This window comes from Poecilia reticulata, chromosome 20, assembly GCF_904066995.2.
Source record: "Poecilia reticulata chromosome 20, P_reticulata-male-v2, whole genome shotgun sequence".
Taxonomy (NCBI): domain Eukaryota; kingdom Metazoa; phylum Chordata; class Actinopteri; order Cyprinodontiformes; family Poeciliidae; genus Poecilia; species Poecilia reticulata.
The window spans coordinates 14,777,776-14,795,353 of NC_088849.1; the positions used below are offsets into that span (position 1 = coordinate 14,777,776).

The window sequence follows — 17,578 nt, forward strand, 5'->3', positions numbered from 1 at the left end:
CGTCTTTTTAGTGTTTTTACTGTTGTTGTAGTTTTGGCCCAAGAAAAACATTTTGACACTAATTAATCAACCAGTGCACTGATGATGTGAAAGGGACACAGAAGTGAACATAGAAACATCTTTTTCAGGTTTTGCTAAGTTTTTTATATTTTCCTACTCTAATGCAAAAATGGCTCCTCTGCGTGTCGTCAGCTTTTGCAGGAACCGGCAGCCAATGATTCATTCATTTGATTGCTTGTTTTCTTGGTTCAAAAATACCATAAAACAGAACTTCTTATGGTTTTCTTACAACAATCAAGGGCACAGCAAATAGTTAAGTGAATTATCCACTAGGGTGGCGCAACAGCTTGGGATATTTTTGTTTATAACACTGCTTTAAACGCCACAACCATATGTGTTTTGGAGTTTATGGTGGTGTTTGCCACACACAGTACATGATGATGCTGACGAGGACACAGAACAGGGTGGAGTATTGCAACATTATGAACCAGAAAGCTTAATTCAGGTACAATATTCCATTTTCATCCCGCAAACATTGCATCTGTAACGTAGCATTGTAATTTAGACAGACGCTTCATTCGGGTCACTGGAAGCTTTGGTTCCCTAATTCAGTTACAGATACTGAATTGAATTTTACTTCTTCTTACAACTTAATTGAAAACAGCTGTGTTGTTTATTAATTAGCAATATATTTTAATCTGAACTGGTATAATGTATGAACAAAATAATAAAATGCAGTAGCACCTTAAAATCGACACACTTTTAGAAAAATGTGGGACCGTAAGCAGATAAGGAGCAACTTTGGATGCAATACGTCAGTCAATAGTTTGAATTATATCCCAAGAAAACTATTAGCATTTAAAGCACCTGTTTTATTCAGTTACCAGACATCTAAAGAGACAAAACAATAGAGTATTGAGCATTAGTGAGTTGTTATAGCTTTCTATGCAGCATTAAATGTCACACCAGCATTAACTTTCATAATTTTCCAGGTTCTTTAAAAAAAAAAAACCTACAAAAAAATGTCTCCATTCCATTCATCTCGACCACGATCATACATTCTTACAACTGAACGAAAAAAACAACTTTATTTTTATATTATAGGAGTTATTAAATTTCACATCCAAAAAAAAAAAAAAAGAATAACCCTAATGAAGCTGCACTCCATTGAGGTATGTTCTTCATATGCAATATATTTAAGAACATCAAGCTGCAGACATACGAGTCATCATTTAGTGTAAGACTGGGAGTACTGCGTGCAAAACAATAAGGAACATCAGTCACAAGATGCAACCGGGATGTGAGTAATGGTAAAGATCAGGGATTACCCAACTGCTTACAGGCTCATATTTTAAGTCATAAAAGCAGGGAGCGTGGCAGAACAACCACATCGTAAAACATGTGATTTGCAGGAGTTAGTTTCCAGATTCTCTCTAAGTGAGCTGTCACAGATGCACAGAGGAGTAAACAGTTTACACAAGAGCCGATGGCTGTATTTTACTAATACATGAGATGCTCTTTGCCCCGTCGTCGCTGGATATTGATGATTTGACGTCTTCGCTGCCGACCGCCGGGTCCTGTGACTGGACTGTGAACCTTTTAAAAGTAATCAATGGAGTCGTGGTGGCTCTTGGAGACCTGGATGTCTGACAGCTTAAGATCTCCTCCATAACATGGGAGTTTTTTCCAAACACGGAGGTGAATGTAATCATCTCCGCCAATGTGGACCTGAAAGGGACACCATAGACTAAGTTAAGCAGGATCCTTTCATGCATTAAAAATTGGTAAAGGAGAGTCTGCATGCAGTGACATCAAGTTGATGTCCTTCAGTTGGGGGAAAACAATGCAATTAATGCCAAGTGTGGTTACCAGACGACCATTCTTTATATTTGTGGCAAAGCTGGTGTTTTACAGTAGCTTCCGAAAGTATTCAGTGACATTATGCCACATTACAACTTGAATGCATTTTGGGGATGCCATATTAGATGAAAGTGAAATAGATTTTCAAAAATTCTATACAAATATAAACCTAAAAAGTGCATAATGTATATATTATGATACAACTATAATCTAGTCAGCTAATTAATTACATGTAGATCATTCAATCTCAGCAAACTGCAGCTACTCTGATCAGGGGAGACCAAAGCTAAGCTCTCTGGCTTGCATAAAAACTAACACTGTCTGCACATCATTTTTGAACAATTCATTTGCGGAAGTGTGAAAAATGGTGATGGCATGGTATTCTTTGGGAGGGACATAAAAATGTGTTAAACTTATTGGGGAGATGGGAGAAGCTAAGTACAAATCAAACATGGAAGCAGACAACCATTCTTTATATTTTGTGCAAAAGAGCTTCGCAGAAAGTATATTCTTGTGCTGGAATGGACGGGACATTCAAGTTCAGCTTTAGCTATTGTATGTAGCTGTAGTAGGAGTCAAAGTAAAAACGCTGCTTTGCAATTTGATGTCTTCCATGTTTTTATGTCTTTAATGTTTTTAATTTTTTCTTCTTTCTTTTCGACGTTTTAATGATGTAATGTTTTTGTTTTTTTTTTTTATTTTGTTTTTTTTAATTTTTTTTTTAAATCTCTCTCTTTCTCACTGATTATTTCTGTTTTTATTTTAATTATGTAAAGCACTTTGAAATGCCTTGCTGCTGAAATGTGCTATACAAATAAAATTTGATTGATTGATTGATTGATTACGTTGCGTTACGTTTCTAAAAGCATTGGAAACGTAGCAGAAACTTGAGGTTGTAACGTGACAAACTGAAAAAGTTCAAGGGATGCTGACTATTTCTGCAGCGTGCAAAGTATTAAGCCATAGTAAAATAATAAATTAAAATGCAGTAACTTGTCAACTGTTAATTTTTGAAAGTTTAAGTGTTCCATTGGATGTTGAATGAACTGAATCGCATAGTACTTCACTATCCAGGACAGGATTGCCTTAAAATAAAGTTGAACTACTGAAGATAGAATTGCCTTGATGAAGTAGTTTGTCCCAGCTACAAGCTGAGTCTTGTAGCTCTTGGCTGTGAAAACGTCATAGGTCTTCCCTGCTTTCTCTTCCACATCAGGCCTCACCTGAGGAAAAAAAAAAAATAAGGAGACGGCATAAAAATTCAACACAGACCGCCGCACACCCCAGAGAGTAAGGGTTCATGTCCGAATAGGTGTGGCAGTATAGACGCATGTTCTTACTTTATCACAGATCTGCTGAACATTTTCATCGGCATCCTTTGTCTCGTGGGATATCCCCCCACATTTTATGTCCATGGCAGACTTTTAAAAACAGAAATCAAAACAAAAGTTGACGAGAAAACCCACTTTACTGTGTGTGACCCAGAGAGGAATTCAAGCAGAGAACTGAGCTAACGCTGGTGGACTGTACCATTTCCTTGAAAGAAGAGGGGTGGAGGGGAGCGTTGCTTTTTTTTAACGCTTTCCTGAGCAAATTCAGAGAATGCTTGTTTACTTTACATGAATTAGCCACATGGTGTAGAAAGCTCTATTTGCCAGGAAGGAAGGAAGAGAAAATAAATAGTTGAATACCAATTTTATTTTATTTTTTTACCGTCCATCCACATAGCTCAGTCCCGTACGGAACCGCTGACACTACTGAGGAGAAAAACGGACTGCGCGAGGAAGCAAAGGTCCGAGTGGGCGTATAATGTCAAGGGAAGTCTTTCCTGTTTCCAATTTTTAAGGTGTGTTTGTAGCAAATATGTTGCAGGGACGGGTTTTTATTAGAACAAATATCCGCACATTAAACTTCTCTGTGAACAGTTTGTGTATGAATACTCTTCATAAGTTGTCAATATGTAAATAATGTGTGGAAACAATAGATTAAATCTTTATGTTAAAATCAGTTTTCATATCTGCGACAGCACTGAAGGCTGAGGAGGACAAATCCTCTGTCTTTCTGGGTCAGATCTCCAACACCAGAGGACCAGACTTCATCCAATTTCATCTTTTATTTGCAAACATTTTCTCCCTGCTCTGAAAAAAAAAATATCGAAATCTACTATTTTTATTTTTTTAAAAAAGGAAAACATGTCATTCATCACATAGAAATAAGAATAAAAACCAAAGACTTTCTTACAGGAATTTGGACTTCCTGTTTCCTTCTTGTGCACCAACAAAAATCAGAGCAGGTTTTTCAGGATGCAGAAAACAAATCTTTGCCTGTAATATATATATATACAATTTAGTTAATCCATATGCTATTAAGCAATGGAGATATAAACATCGTTTGTATCTATAAATAAAAAGAATAGTTTTCTGTTGGAAGTAATCCCGAATCTCAAGTCTAATATATGGTTTCTCCATATAATAAATTTGATTGATTTTATTTGGAGCAAAATATCTGTTGATTGGAATCATTAATAGGTTTCATAATGTTTACCAAAAGTGCTATATTGCTTGACAGAATCCACTAACAAATATTTCTTAAAACGGTGTTTTGCGTTTTTATTTCGGATCAATTCTGAAAAGATCTGCTGTTGCGCTACTCCACCACAAGATGACAGTGTTTACATGTAGAAACAAAATAATCAGCAAGCTGAGAAGTCTTCAGTCTTCAATAATCAGGACATAACTAAAATAAAGCTGCTGTCTAGGTCACAGTACAGTTCTTCTCTCCTTTTCTTGATTAAAGTTCAAACATATTCATCTTCTTTCCTACATTCTTTGCAATGTTTTGGGTCGCCAGAAGGTGGCGCACATACCTAATCTGTGACTGACTACCGTAGTACAACTCAAGAAATTAGAATATTGTCAAAAAGTAAAAAAAAAAAAAAAAAAAGTAGTAAATTATTTCAGTAAGTGAAGCTTGTATCCTATGAATTCAGAACATTAAGTGAAATATATCAGTCTTTAAAACCTTTGCATGGTGTACAAATGCAACACAGATACATCTGCGAGACAAACCAATGCACACTCATCCACTCCTTCATATTAATTTAATTGAATAGCTACAAAGTCTAGACAAACTTTTTAGGTGTCAATGTTAAATAAATTATTAGCTACACAAAAGCATCCAAACTTCTCCAACAAAAACAAATTGTTTTGGAGAAGAGGTGAGAAATCTTCAAGAAACAAAGGAAGACCTCGAGTAATTTCTACATTTATTCTAGCAGACATTTTTGGCATGTTCTGAATGCTGAGACCTTCCTTCCAAACTGAAGACTTTCTTGGTAACATATTCTCACCGTCAGGTTTTCATGTCAAACACTTTGGCAACAGTTTTTTTATTTTTCAGTACAACTCTAGTATATTCGATTTCTTGTGCATAATTTTACGCCAATTATGCAAATATTCTGCCTGGTGATCTCTGATTGTCAGCTGGCTGCCCCCGTGCCACATCCAGCAGTGACCTCCACCCATTATCTAACACTTTGTAGCTGACGGCCTGGTTAGCTCGTTAGGATCTGAGAAGAGCTTAAATGCAAAAGACTTTATCTGGAGTCCCACACAGATCATTTATAAAATTTTCCTCACTATCGTGAGTAACTTACAGCTGTGAAGTTTTTACAAAGCTGTTATTATAGGACAGTTTAATGCAGATGTGAAATTTTAAACTTTTCTGCTTGTCTTAATAGTGCAATGGGTCAGTTTTGTCTAACTCAAGATGCCGCACGTAGATACGTTTTTATTTAATTGAAATTACATCAAGTTTACTTTCTATAAATACACATGGTCTGGAAGGTCCATACACATGTTCCTATAAGGCCTTTAGAATATTCTTAGACATGTGCTGTCATTTGTGTTGGTCTGTGAAATAAAACTTCAATAAAAATAGGTTTATTGTTAATTGTCATCAGAGATGGAGCCAAGGGACCCAAGATAAATATGGGGGAGCTGCACAGATACAGAGCTCAGGTGAGAGGATACACCTCTTCCTGAATATACCATTCTCAATGTTCAGACCTAAATCCAATTTTTCCCTACTCCTTAAATTTGTACCAGTCTGGAATTTTGATTGAGAGCCGCATAACATGTTTCCTTTCTTTGCATATCAATCCAGGCATATGACACAAAAAAAAAAAAAAAATTTAATAAAAAACAAAATCGCAATGTGAAAAACGTCATGGGGGGCGTGAATACTTTTGTACAGCCCTCCAAATTTGTTTGAAAGGACAAAAAGATCAAACTCAAACTAACATTTTTGCTTATTTCTGCTACATTTGTCCATGCCAGAGGGATTGTGATTACTTCATTTAACCCCAAACACATTTAGCAAATGAGCCAAGAGAACTCCATATTGCTAGCTTAAATAAATAGATTAAACATAGTCTCTGTTATTCTGTTTGATAACTATTATATCTTTCACTTGCGAGGCAGCACTGAAGCAGCTTGAAGCCTCTCTGGAGAACCCCTCGCTGCACATTAACAGCTCTGATGTAGAGTTTTCTTGCAAATTATCTTTAAAGCCCTCAGATTTATTTTGTGACTGCCTGAGGTGTCCGATTAAATGGTGGTCTGTGGTGCCTTGCTATCAGCTGTGGCTGAATGTTGTGCACAGCAGAAAATCCATTATGCTGCAAGTTTTTTTTTTTCTTGTGCTTTTGCAACTGAAAATGTGTGTGGGAAAAAAATAAATAAACATCTGCATAAGCAGACTTTACAGCTTTATTGCAGCAGCTCATGTGGATGAGAATCTCCAGGGTCACTGACAGGATGCTTTAACAAACATTGAACAAGACAGTGCTTGGCCTTTATAGTGATGCTTCACCAGATTCCCCGTCCTCCCCGTCGGGGGATGAAACGTGGAGCTGCATGCAATATGCTTCCGTCCAGAGGTGTTGGCAGATCACTAGAGAGCTGTGCGTTCCCTAACTGCTTTAATTTTGAAGACTGGAAGCCGCCCAAAATGTAATGACAGCAAGTAAAAAGATTAACCATGAGAACAACTGCTAATCAAAAAGAAAACGCCTTTGAAAATGGAAGGAAGCAACTCCTCTGGGAGGATGTCCAGCTGAAAGAAAGATTATGAGACCGTTGTGTTTTTTAGAAAGCTGTGCCAGGTTTCTTACACTACATGCAATACTAATATCACTCAATTATCTGAGGATTCAGTAGAGTAAATGTAGAGGCAGTGAGAAAAAAAATCTTCTATATATTGTAGCTAAGCATTTAGTTTTAACTGTATATTTGCACAGCCAGCACAAGAAGTGCTTCATTTTTAGAAAAATAATGCATGATCAGAAGTCACACATCAAATGAAAACGTGATGATGGTTCTGCACAAATATATGACCATAAATGACGTATTGTATTGTGGAAGCTAAGGAGTGTGCTGTGTGTTTCTCTGCTTTATAGCACTTTTTTTTTTTTACTCCAGACTGTCAAAAAGAAAGTATATGAAACTCACTGTAGAGAAGAACATCAAATTAGTTTAATGAGATGCTTAGTGTCCAACAATATTGAGCCGATGTCCCATTGCTTAAATATAGAAATGTGGCGCTAATTCCAGCAAGACAAGATCTTGAGAATGTGTTGCACAGCTGAGTGCTTAGGACATCCCTGGAGGCTAGAAAAACAGCACAAGTGGGTAATGCTATAATCTGAGTTAGTTGGGAAAATATGCCACTTTGGCTCAGTATGGCTGATGTCCAACTATTCAAGGCTTACTGAGAGCTTTAAAGTAATAATAGGGAGAGAAAGAGACAATCATTACATTCATCTGTGTTTGTAAACATTTATATGATAGAGAAAAGATTAAATAACTGAAGTGTTTAATTTTAAAGTCAATGTGAATATGACACACTTGGTACAAAAATACAAATACAAAACGATAAAAGAGAGATTGATGTAGTCAGCCTTTTAACGCCTATGAATCTCAATAGGAACAGATGATTACTAAAAGCAATTTGCTTGTGGTTTTGTTTGAATTTTATGCAGTATCGTCAGACCAATCCCTGCTGATTTCAACTATTGTTCCCGTTTGAATTCAGCAAATGTGTTTCAGCTGCAATTTAGTCCCTGAACAAAGTGGAATTTCCTGCAGATCTCACCCAGAGGATGCTCCAGATATTACTGACCACGCATGCAAACATTGAGACATTTCAAACAGCAGTCCCGTTTATTTTACTCCTCATCTCAACTTCTGTTTTTTTTCCATTCCATCTCTCCTCAATTTAGCTAAGTAAAACTAGCTTAATAATAATAATAATAATGCATATTCTTTTGAAAAAAGAGAGCTTGTGATTTTTGGAGACATAACTTTTTTTGTCTTTCTTAAGAACTAACCTTTTACTTCTCTATATCCTGAATAAAGAAAAATAGAAAACCTTTACAAAATGAGAATGGATAACTTTTAATTTGGAATACTGCTGTTTATGAAAACTAATGTAAATAAAGCCCCCATTTTTCAAACCTTCTCAGAAGACAAATAAAACAATAAAAATAGTACTGTGCTTTTAGTGTCATTCTAATCCACTGGTAAAACGTGCATTTATAATTACATTTAAAGAAAATCATTAGTGGATTCTTTGTCGTTTTTAGCCAAAGATTTAAAGAGCCATTGTGGAAGGTAGAGAGAGCCACTTGCGGCTCCGGAGCACCAGGTTGCAGACCTTGTGCAAGTCGGTAATTGATAAGGGGCAGTGTTGCAGCTTAGTATCGACAAAACGAAGAAGAAGAAGAAGAAGAAGGAATATTTCCAAAGAAGAAGAGCTTGTTTACAATAATGCTTCGTTCAGTAACTATTTAGGTGATGATCGTGTTGCACAGCAGTCTGTACAGCGTTCTTGCTCTCACCATGTTGTCCCTCCTGTTGTCGCGAGGTTTCTGTCAGGCTGTCACTGAAGTCAACCGAAGGTCTTACCCGACTGTAGCTTCATTTATCCGGACTTTCACGACCCCCAGCACATCATGCGGAGGAACATACGACGATGGTAATTTCACAAAGAGAAATGTTCCTTCACTTCACTCAACTCTGTCCTTCACGAGTCACCTCTAAGCCCATCTGTACACGGCATACATACACAAATGTAGCAATAACACTTAACACCTTATTACCTGGTTTTAAGGCTGATAATTTATTTCATGGCATGTACTTTGTCCTTCAAGACACATAAAACCGCTCAAACTGGTTCGTCCTTCATTTTAGGATTCCGACATTTTTGGTTAACTTTGAGAAACAATGGTTCAGATAACTTACTGTAATGCAACCGGGGCTGTTGAGTCATGAGTTACAGTAAAACTGAATAAGTTTGTTTCGACACCGGTGTAGTATCTGGTTTAGCGTTTCACGGTTGTTCACTCCATGGTGCGTTCAAGTCCGCTTGTACACTAAACTATTTTGACAATGACAAAAACATATACGTCATGCAAAATCCACTTGGGCTCCTTGATGTGTTTTACCTTAAGTTTGTTTTTCTGTAACAGCTACTGTTTATTTAAATTTCATAAAGGCAGGGCGTGTAGTTTGCATTTCACCTGCTTTTTGAACTAAATGTAGCAAGGTGTGTCTCTTCGGCATTCTTTTGTCATTTCTGGCATGAAATAACATTTTATCCATGCTTTTGTGTCTATTTGATACTTTTTCATTCTTTTGTGTTAACATCTTGCAAAAAAAAAAAAAGACATGGTTTTTGCGTTTTAGTATGCAATCTGTGTTTCTCATTTCTGGTCTTGAAGGAACACTACCCGTCATATTTTAGATACAAGAATACCTGATTCAAATGATTGCATGGCCTCCTGCAGCCATCAAGTGCTCCAGAGGCCTGTTAATCACCAGCCCATTCAACTCTAGTGTGTGGCAGGCAGAAGAAAAACTCAAACTCCTAAAACAGTAGATGGTCCCTGAGGACCAGAATTCAGAAGCACTGTTCTAATGTACGAGTTTGCAAATATGGGTTTAAGGATAGAACTTGCCTTTAGTTTTTATCAAGCAGAAAACAGAAAAATAGATTAGAATCAATGTTGCTGCCAGCTGAAGACGCACCCAGGCTCTGGTAAATAATATGGTTTGAGTATATGAGATAAGTGGGAACAAATTAACTCTTCATGTTGATTTTGAAGGGACTTTTATCCTTTATGCTGACATTTTTTAGAGGTTTAAAGTCCAGATAATACATTGCAATCTACTCTAGGGACTTCAGTTAAATGCATACATGACCAGTGTATTTGTTGTGTTTATTTCTATGACATTAAAACATTTTCATGTCGAAATAACAGAGATGGACCACAAATTGTTTCCCCAGAGAGATATTTAATTATTTTCAAATAATTATTACATGTCAACACAATCTCATTAAAGTTTTGATGACTTGGCAATTCCCTTACAATCTTATTGTCTAAAGTTATCTATTGACTCAAACTAAAAGTTAGTTCCATACCACCTCATAAATTGCTGTAAAATAATTAAGAGATGATCAATAAGGTCTTAGTCTATTCATTCCTTAGTAGCAAAATGGAAAAAAAATGCTTTATTTATACAGTTTCACAAAAAATAAGAAAAATGTAAAGAAAATGGTAAGACAAAAAAAGAAATGACCCCTAGACATTAAAATAAAGGTATATCACAACAGGACAAAAGCTTATCTGGAAAAAAAAAACTGCAACTGATTTTATGCTTGTTTTTGTTAAGTTATGTCTATTTATGTGAAACATCCTTTGAAAGGAGGAATTTTCTTTGATAACTATTCTAAGATTCATGGTGTTGAAAATTACAACATCTTTGAGATATGTGAGGAGTTTACCAGGCAAAATTGCATGAAAGGTGAACAATCAGTGATTATTTCTTCTTCATGGTGTTGGCCAGTGGGTGAGATGAAGTGAGCAGCAAGGGAACATTTTAATGCGAGTAAGTTAGCCATAATGGGATGTTACTGGTCTGCAGTGGCCAACATTTCCTTTTGCCAGCACCTTCTTTTGAGCAAGGTGTTCTTGAATTCAGCAGGATAGAGCAGACGGGGAGACGCTTAGTTTATATGGAACTCCATCAAGCACGACAGCTAGCATGCTTTGTTCCACTGTCTGCATTTTCCTATTTACTCCCTTCACTCATTTCTTCGTAGAAGCGTCACTGGTGACCCCCTCACAGCTGAAGGCCATGCTGTCAAACCGTAGCGTTCAGCTTTTCGATGTGAGGAATCCAGATGAATACCAGGATGGCCACATTCCTCAAGCTATCAACCTCCCATGTAGGTCACAGTACATGTGCAGTCAAGTTTAGAGCTGTTCATCTGGAAATTTACGTTGACTTTTCTTTTTTGTTATTTTTGTTTTTTCCTGTGTGACATTACAAGTGAATATCGTGGAGGAGTCTCTGAAGCTGCCTCCTGAGAGCTTTAAGCAGAAGTTTGAAGTGAAGGCTCCTGGAAAAGATGACGATAATATAGTGTTTAATTGCAGAACCGGCGTTAGGAGTGGCGAGGCCCTGGGCATTGCCCGTCAGATGGGATTTCACAGGTAAAAACAGGCAGGTTTCCGTTTGCAAGAACCTTGACAAACTGGTTGTTCACTTACAGGAAGAGCAGGAAAAGAGATGATCTTTTTATTGCGTGTGTCTTTTTCTCAGAGCAAGACACCTGAAAGGAGGGTACGTTGCATGGGTCGAGCAAGAAGGAAATTGAAATCATACTAAAATCTACTTCCTGTGAGATTAGGGTTTTGAAATGTAGAAAATCATTAAACAGAATGTCATCACTGTTCACTTTGGCAGCAGTGTTTAGGCTGTTGAAAGTTAGCTTTACATACTTCTTATTTTAAAGTTACTGAATTTGATTAAAATACGCATTAAACTTGAGTAAATACAGCAAGTGTCCTTTTTATTCGAAATAAAATCATTGGAGGTGTGTTAAATTTGAACAAGTTTCATGTTAATAAAAGGTTTTAAAAAAAATGTCTCTTTCTAGATTTTTGCTTTGAGGGAATCTTACAGGAGTTTATTGTAAGCATGTTCTGTTTCAGCTGTTTTGTCTTACCATGCCGAACCTATGTAGGAAAATCATGTTTTGAAGTGCAAGTTTGATCTGTTGATATCTTCCGTGCCTATTGCAGTGAAAAAATTCAGGGCTGTCCAAAGTTCAATACACAAATGATTTGATAGCCACAGCATAATGGACGTTGACCTTTCAGCCCTCAGTGGCAGTGCATTAGAAATCATTTCATTTTAGATCAGCCACGTTGGATCAGGGGTACTTCAGAAAACCACTGTCAATCATCATATTTCAGCACAAAGTCCTGGAAATGTCACTTGAAACTGGATCAAACAAGAACAAATCCATACATCATCTCAAGTGGAAAGGCATAAGTGCTCTACAGGTGGACAGAAAGAGTCTATATGTGATTGATGGTCAAATGAGTCAAAATTTCATTGTGTCAGTAATGCTAAAGGAACATTGGAACACTTTTAGATAAAGTTCATAGGCTAACCTGGATGATGATAAGCAGGCGTGTTGTACATAAATGTCTTGCTAAAAAAAAGATGCCCCATGTTTTTCTTTTTTTTTCTGTCACAACCATTTGTATGTGCTTTTTTTTAGGACTTTATGTAATTGTGACAGACTATGACAACTAGGGCATAGTACATGTGAAGCGGAAGGAAACAGATATTCTTCTAATATATGAAAGTCCTAAAAACAAGCCATTGTTTTTGCAAACCACATAAGTGGGTCAGCTGATATGTAATTTAATCTCAGGACAAGCACAGCTGTTGAATGAAGGACTTTCAGGTTTATCCAGAATATCAGAAAAACATGAAACCCAAAGAATACAGCAGACGGGTCAAGGAGATAGTGGTGCAATCAATCATCTGAAAAGGGAAGGCGTGTCGCACAGCTGCAAATCCATCAAGATATGAAAGTCTGCTTTAACTGACGGGCTGAGCAGGGAAGGCCCAGTGAGCAACACGGAGCAAACCTGAGTGCACTACCTCAGCAATGAAATGGTGGTGGGAGCATCATGCTGTGAGAATGCTTAGAGCTGATAGGGAAATCAACTGGAAGCGAATCGGGACAACAAGCCTGAATTTAAAATTTAACTTTGACTGACTGAGCTTGACACAAATGCACATCACACTTTTTAGGTTTATATTTCTACAATATTTGGAAAACCATGTTTCAGTCTCCTTCCTCTTCAACAGTATGCCCTAATTTGTCTATCGCATAAAATCCCATTAAAATATGCTGATGTAGTGTGACAAAATGTGAAATAGTTTTAGGGATGTGAAGGATCTGAGAATGATCTACAGGACTTTGAAAAGTATTCATATATTTTGTCTTCCAAGGAATCAGACTTTTTTGCAATCTTATAAAGTCAAAATAAAGAAATCTAAAGGCCTATTACAGTTTTTCTTTAAAGTTTGCTTGCTTTTATACCCAGTTTAAATTCAGTTTCTGTACCCAAACACCACAGCATATTTTAGTGTGTAAAACTTAAAAAACGTAGGAAAGTGAGCAGACAGGATGCCTGGCCTAAGAGTCATCCTGACATCAGAATGAAAATCCAGTAAAGATCTGAAAAAACAAAGCAGAATCCTTCATTGATAATTTACTTTAATGCAGGTTTTCAGCTAGAATACAGTACTATTTACAGCACTGTCAAATTGTGTTATCTTTGTAGATTCAGCAGAACGAAAACGGAGAACAAGCTTAAAGTCTTTGCTCGTTAAAAGTTGGTGCTTCACTAAGTTGATTGTTTATTGAGAAAAAGATTACAAGATAGTCTACCCCCTTGGAAGTAAAATGTAAAACAAATTGATATAATTCACACCTTTCTGTATTGAAGTAATATTTTCTCCTTTGAGATCTATATGGTGGTCTTAGCAGGACAACGTCAGACCACAGAGTTTCTTGTATTGTAACATGGGCATGTGTCTGACAGTTCTGCTTCAGAACTGATAAATGGAAGAACCAATCAAATCTTTCCTTGAATCATAAGCTGCAGAAACCTGACACTGAACTGGAATGGAGGCAGACTTCGCTGGAATGCAACTAACATTATAACTGAATAACGGTGGCTGTAACAAAAGCAGTGAATGTGATTTTAGGTGTATTGCTTTTCTCTAGTCGTACTGGAGCTGCTCACTTACTAAATTTTCAATTATCTTTTGTGTTTTTTGTATCATTTAATTAAAGAGGTGCTCAAGTCTACTTAAATAATGCAAAATTATCATTTTTGCTAGATCTGCAAAATTATCCACCCTCTTAATGAGCTCCAAATATGTTTTGTTCAGCTATTGAATGCCTATGAACCACATACTATGTCCTAAATATGCCCAATGAGGTTCTGACCAACACATTACTGAGTCAAAGGGTTTGAGACTGAAGATATTGTTTTTTTTATTATCTTTACTGCTTCTGATCTTATGGGGGTCATTTAGATTGAGTCTATCCTGAGAAGAGTGGTCAGATAGAATTAAATAAAATGCCAAGTCATTGAAAGTTATTAAAAATTAACCCATGAAGTTCATTTGCTCAGTTTTTAAGCCTGGCCTCAAAATGACCTGCTGGCACGGTTTCAGTGAACTCCTACAAATTGTGCAGTCACAGGGCAGCTGATGTCTCTCTGTTGTTCTGATTGAATTAGAGGACCAAAATGCAGTTTCCCCCCCTTTTGGGCCTCTGTGTTCAGGCATTCCTTTACGGTTTAAATCCTGTGTTGTAACATAAAGCTGTTATCTTACATTTTTTGGACAGCATTTTGGTAAGCTCCTATACTGACAAACTGCTTTATAAATAAAGCAGCATCAAAAGAGAAGATTGGCAGGTTTATAATTGTCACATAACTCCTAACATTAAGTTCTGGGTTTTGGTTTGAATGTTTGGGACGACAATAGGTTGACTCTATTGTATAAGGGATTTGACTCACAATTTTGTCTAAAAATAAAGCCACGAATAAAGAATTTGATGTTGGCAAACTGAAAATGTTAATGTTTTGATCAAACTCTGCAAATTTTAATCCAACTAGGAACCTGTCGATTCTTTGTATAACCTTGAAGCAACATGTTTTTATAACTTTCACAAATTTTTATTTATTTATTTATTTTTCATATGTATTAAGACTGTCGTGACATACCAGGACAGTATGAGACAGATAATCCGTGAAAAGTCAAGCTCTTCCGCCTTCTCCCATTTCTACTAGTGGTCCACAAAAATGCACGGCTCCCGGTAAAAAACAGCCAATCAGAGCCAGGAGGAGTGTCTGACCGCTGTCAATCAACACCCTTAGCAGCCTGCTCAATGTGGTAATGGTAGAAAAACAACCTTTTATCTGCTGTCATCAGCGACTCTGCTAACTAGCTTTAGCTTCAATGGAAGCTTGTAATGAAACAAAAAGCAAGCGGGAGGGGGTGGGCATGCGAGTGATTGACAGCACTAAGACCGTCCTCCTGACTCTAATTGGTTGCTTCTGACTGACTAGTGTATTTCTGCAGTTAGTACTGGGAGCACTGGGAGAAGACAAAGGAGCTTGAGTTTTTTTTCACTGATTATGTAGTTTACATTATACTGTCACAACATAAGGATTATTTTTAATATGTAGAAAACATATTTTTAAAATAAAAGTCACATACTACAGCTGTAATGTTTTCCTAAAACTACTAAAATGTTTATTATCGAATCTCAATACAGAACAGTGATGTAGAAAATATGGTAAAACTATATATTTGTCTGTTTAAAAACTTTTGTTCATAATGGTGGTGTTGGACAGATAGAAAATAGTGTTTCAACCAATAGATGGCAGCAAAGTGTAGGCAGATTTAAATACACCATTCCCCCCCCCATCCAACTCCATTCCTTTATTATTCTTGCAGCATTGTTCTCTAAGGCCTGACCTTCACACCGGCATTATCCCAGACAGATATAGATCCTGACAGTAACAGCTCTGTGAGGAGCTATCAGGGGTCTGATCTTCACAAGGTCCCTCCTCATTCAGGTGGACATACCTTCCTTTGTCCCAGCCCTTTCCAGCCTCGTACTTCCATGAAAACAGTAGGAGGGCTCCGAATGGCCACATTTAAGGTAATTAGTTGAGAAAAGAATCTGGGTTTTTTTTTTTTGCTCCCGTTTTAAATGTTCAACTCAATTAAGGGAATAGCAAGTTTAGGACAAGTTGCACACTTCCACCGACTCCCACTAATGGGAGCGACTGGGATCGATCTACTGAATGTTGCATGATGTACCAGGAAGATAGGACTGATGGAGTCAGAGTTTACTGGACACCGGTTTCCAGTGTTAAGTCCAACTTAAGCACGCCGTAAGGGTCTCAAACACCACCACTTTAAGATTCATATTCCCCTCAGCTACAGCACACATTAGGATTCTTCCCAGCTTGCCACAAAGCACGTGGGAAATTTGCTGTTGAAGAGCAGAAGGATGGGTCATGTTTCCTTTGAGCATCAAGGACATTTGGACACTTTTACATTAGTTAAATCACAAACTCGTGGGCAGCTTGAAGTGAAAAATGATCTGTTGGACGTAGTTGCCAGCTACTGCTGTTACAGTCCATCAACTTCCTGCTGCTCGTGCTTTTTTTGAAGAAAAAAAAATGCACTTCACTCTTCTTTTGTAGTGAAATTTAAACCTCGACTTTCTCTTGTTGACTAAACCGGGAAACTTGAGGCTGTGAAGGGCTGAAAAAGTGCTTGAAAGACTGAAATTCTGCAATGAGAAATTTGGTCTTAGAAAGGAAAATAACGCTTTCTAATAACATCTTTAATCTGGTTTGTTTCAGTTTGTCCTCATGCTTAGCCAGAAACTCCTGAAGTATGGAGATCCAAAAGTGCCACTGTTCAATCAAGACATAAGCAATGTCAGATGTATTTTAATGTGTCAGTGATTAGCTAAAATTGGACACAAATATATGTATAATCAGTCAGATATACAAAATGCATGCAAATATTTTATTTGTGACAAATTTGCATGTGAGAAGTTAAATATAAATATTGTGTGTTGTGCGGCATTTTAAGGATAATCATTGAAGTCAAAAATGAGGTGAGTAACAATGTTTTAAGTTTATCGCAATGATATACTGATGCACAAAACCATCAACATTATGAGAGCTATGCACTTGAAAACACAAACTTACAAATAGGTTGTTTTAAAATATTGCAAAAAGTTCTAAATGATTACCTACATTTTAAATAATCTCAATTCTACAATTGAGTAAAAAATAAAAATCCAGAAATTCTTTTTTTTCTTTCATCTGTTTTTGTTTTGCTGTAGCACCCAAAGTTTATCAGTGCCCCATAAATATCTCTCTGCTTCTTCTGACAATATTTCAAATGCTTAAACATTGACACCAAAGAGAGTGAGATTTGGGTTGATTTTGAATTTCTGCAGCTACCGAGAGGTCAGAATTGCGCAAACGGCGTCATAGATTTTACCAATCGATCTAGGGTCCAAAAGTTTATTTTTGTAAACAATTTCAGCTGTTTTCTCAGAGAATGTGTGCCTTGATAAGAGCCATTTGCCAAATTAGTCAGAAGCAACTTTTCAAAATAACCTTGCATACTTTCCAATTAGTCTACATTTCTGTATCAAATACTTTTTTAAAAAAAAATATTGTATTATTTTCATGGTCTGCTGTCATTAGATGTATGTAGAAAATCATCCTTAACAGAGATAAAGA

At 36.8% G+C, this 17,578-nt stretch overlaps 2 protein-coding genes across 2 annotated transcripts; one reads left to right on the plus strand and one right to left on the minus strand.

Annotated features, from left to right (window-relative positions):
• Positions 1-851: 851 nt before the first annotated feature.
• Positions 852-3,419, minus strand: LOC103456655 (cystatin-B-like). The gene is made up of 3 exons (XM_008396337.3): positions 3,201-3,419; positions 2,982-3,083; positions 852-1,728 (listed from the first exon to the last, which is right to left on the minus strand). Exons 1-3 carry the CDS (start codon positions 3,273-3,275, stop codon positions 1,600-1,602), a joined length of 306 nt encoding a protein of 101 aa, XP_008394559.1. The 5' UTR covers positions 3,276-3,419; the 3' UTR covers positions 852-1,599.
• Positions 3,420-8,617: 5,198 nt separating this feature from the next.
• On the plus strand, positions 8,618-11,762 carry LOC103456652 (thiosulfate:glutathione sulfurtransferase). The gene is made up of 4 exons (XM_008396335.3): positions 8,618-8,895; positions 11,023-11,148; positions 11,254-11,416; positions 11,526-11,762. The coding sequence occupies exons 1-4, from the start codon at positions 8,715-8,717 to the stop codon at positions 11,578-11,580; spliced, it is 525 nt and encodes a 174-aa protein (XP_008394557.1). The 5' UTR covers positions 8,618-8,714; the 3' UTR covers positions 11,581-11,762.
• Positions 11,763-17,578: the final 5,816 nt, after the last annotated feature.

What these genes read in the sequence shown, in the direction of transcription:
- LOC103456655 (XM_008396337.3), bottom strand. Translation starts at nt 3,275, where the DNA reads ATGGACATAAAATGTGGGGGGATATCCCACGAGACAAAGGATGCCGAT. An exon ending in TTCAGCAGATCTGTGATAAA is followed by an intron (nt 3,084 to 3,200) that starts GTAAGAACATGC and finishes TTTTTTCCTCAG; the next exon opens with GTGAGGCCTGATGTGGAAGA. An exon ending in GGACAAACTACTTCATCAAG is followed by an intron (nt 1,729 to 2,981) that starts GCAATTCTATCT and finishes TGTCCCTTTCAG; the next exon opens with GTCCACATTGGCGGAGATGA.
- LOC103456652 (XM_008396335.3), top strand. Translation starts at nt 8,715, where the DNA reads ATGATCGTGTTGCACAGCAGTCTGTACAGCGTTCTTGCTCTCACCATG. An exon ending in CGGAGGAACATACGACGATG is followed by an intron (nt 8,896 to 11,022) that starts GTAATTTCACAA and finishes ATTTCTTCGTAG; the next exon opens with AAGCGTCACTGGTGACCCCC. An exon ending in CGTCAGATGGGATTTCACAG is followed by an intron (nt 11,417 to 11,525) that starts GTAAAAACAGGC and finishes TCTTTTTCTCAG; the next exon opens with AGCAAGACACCTGAAAGGAG.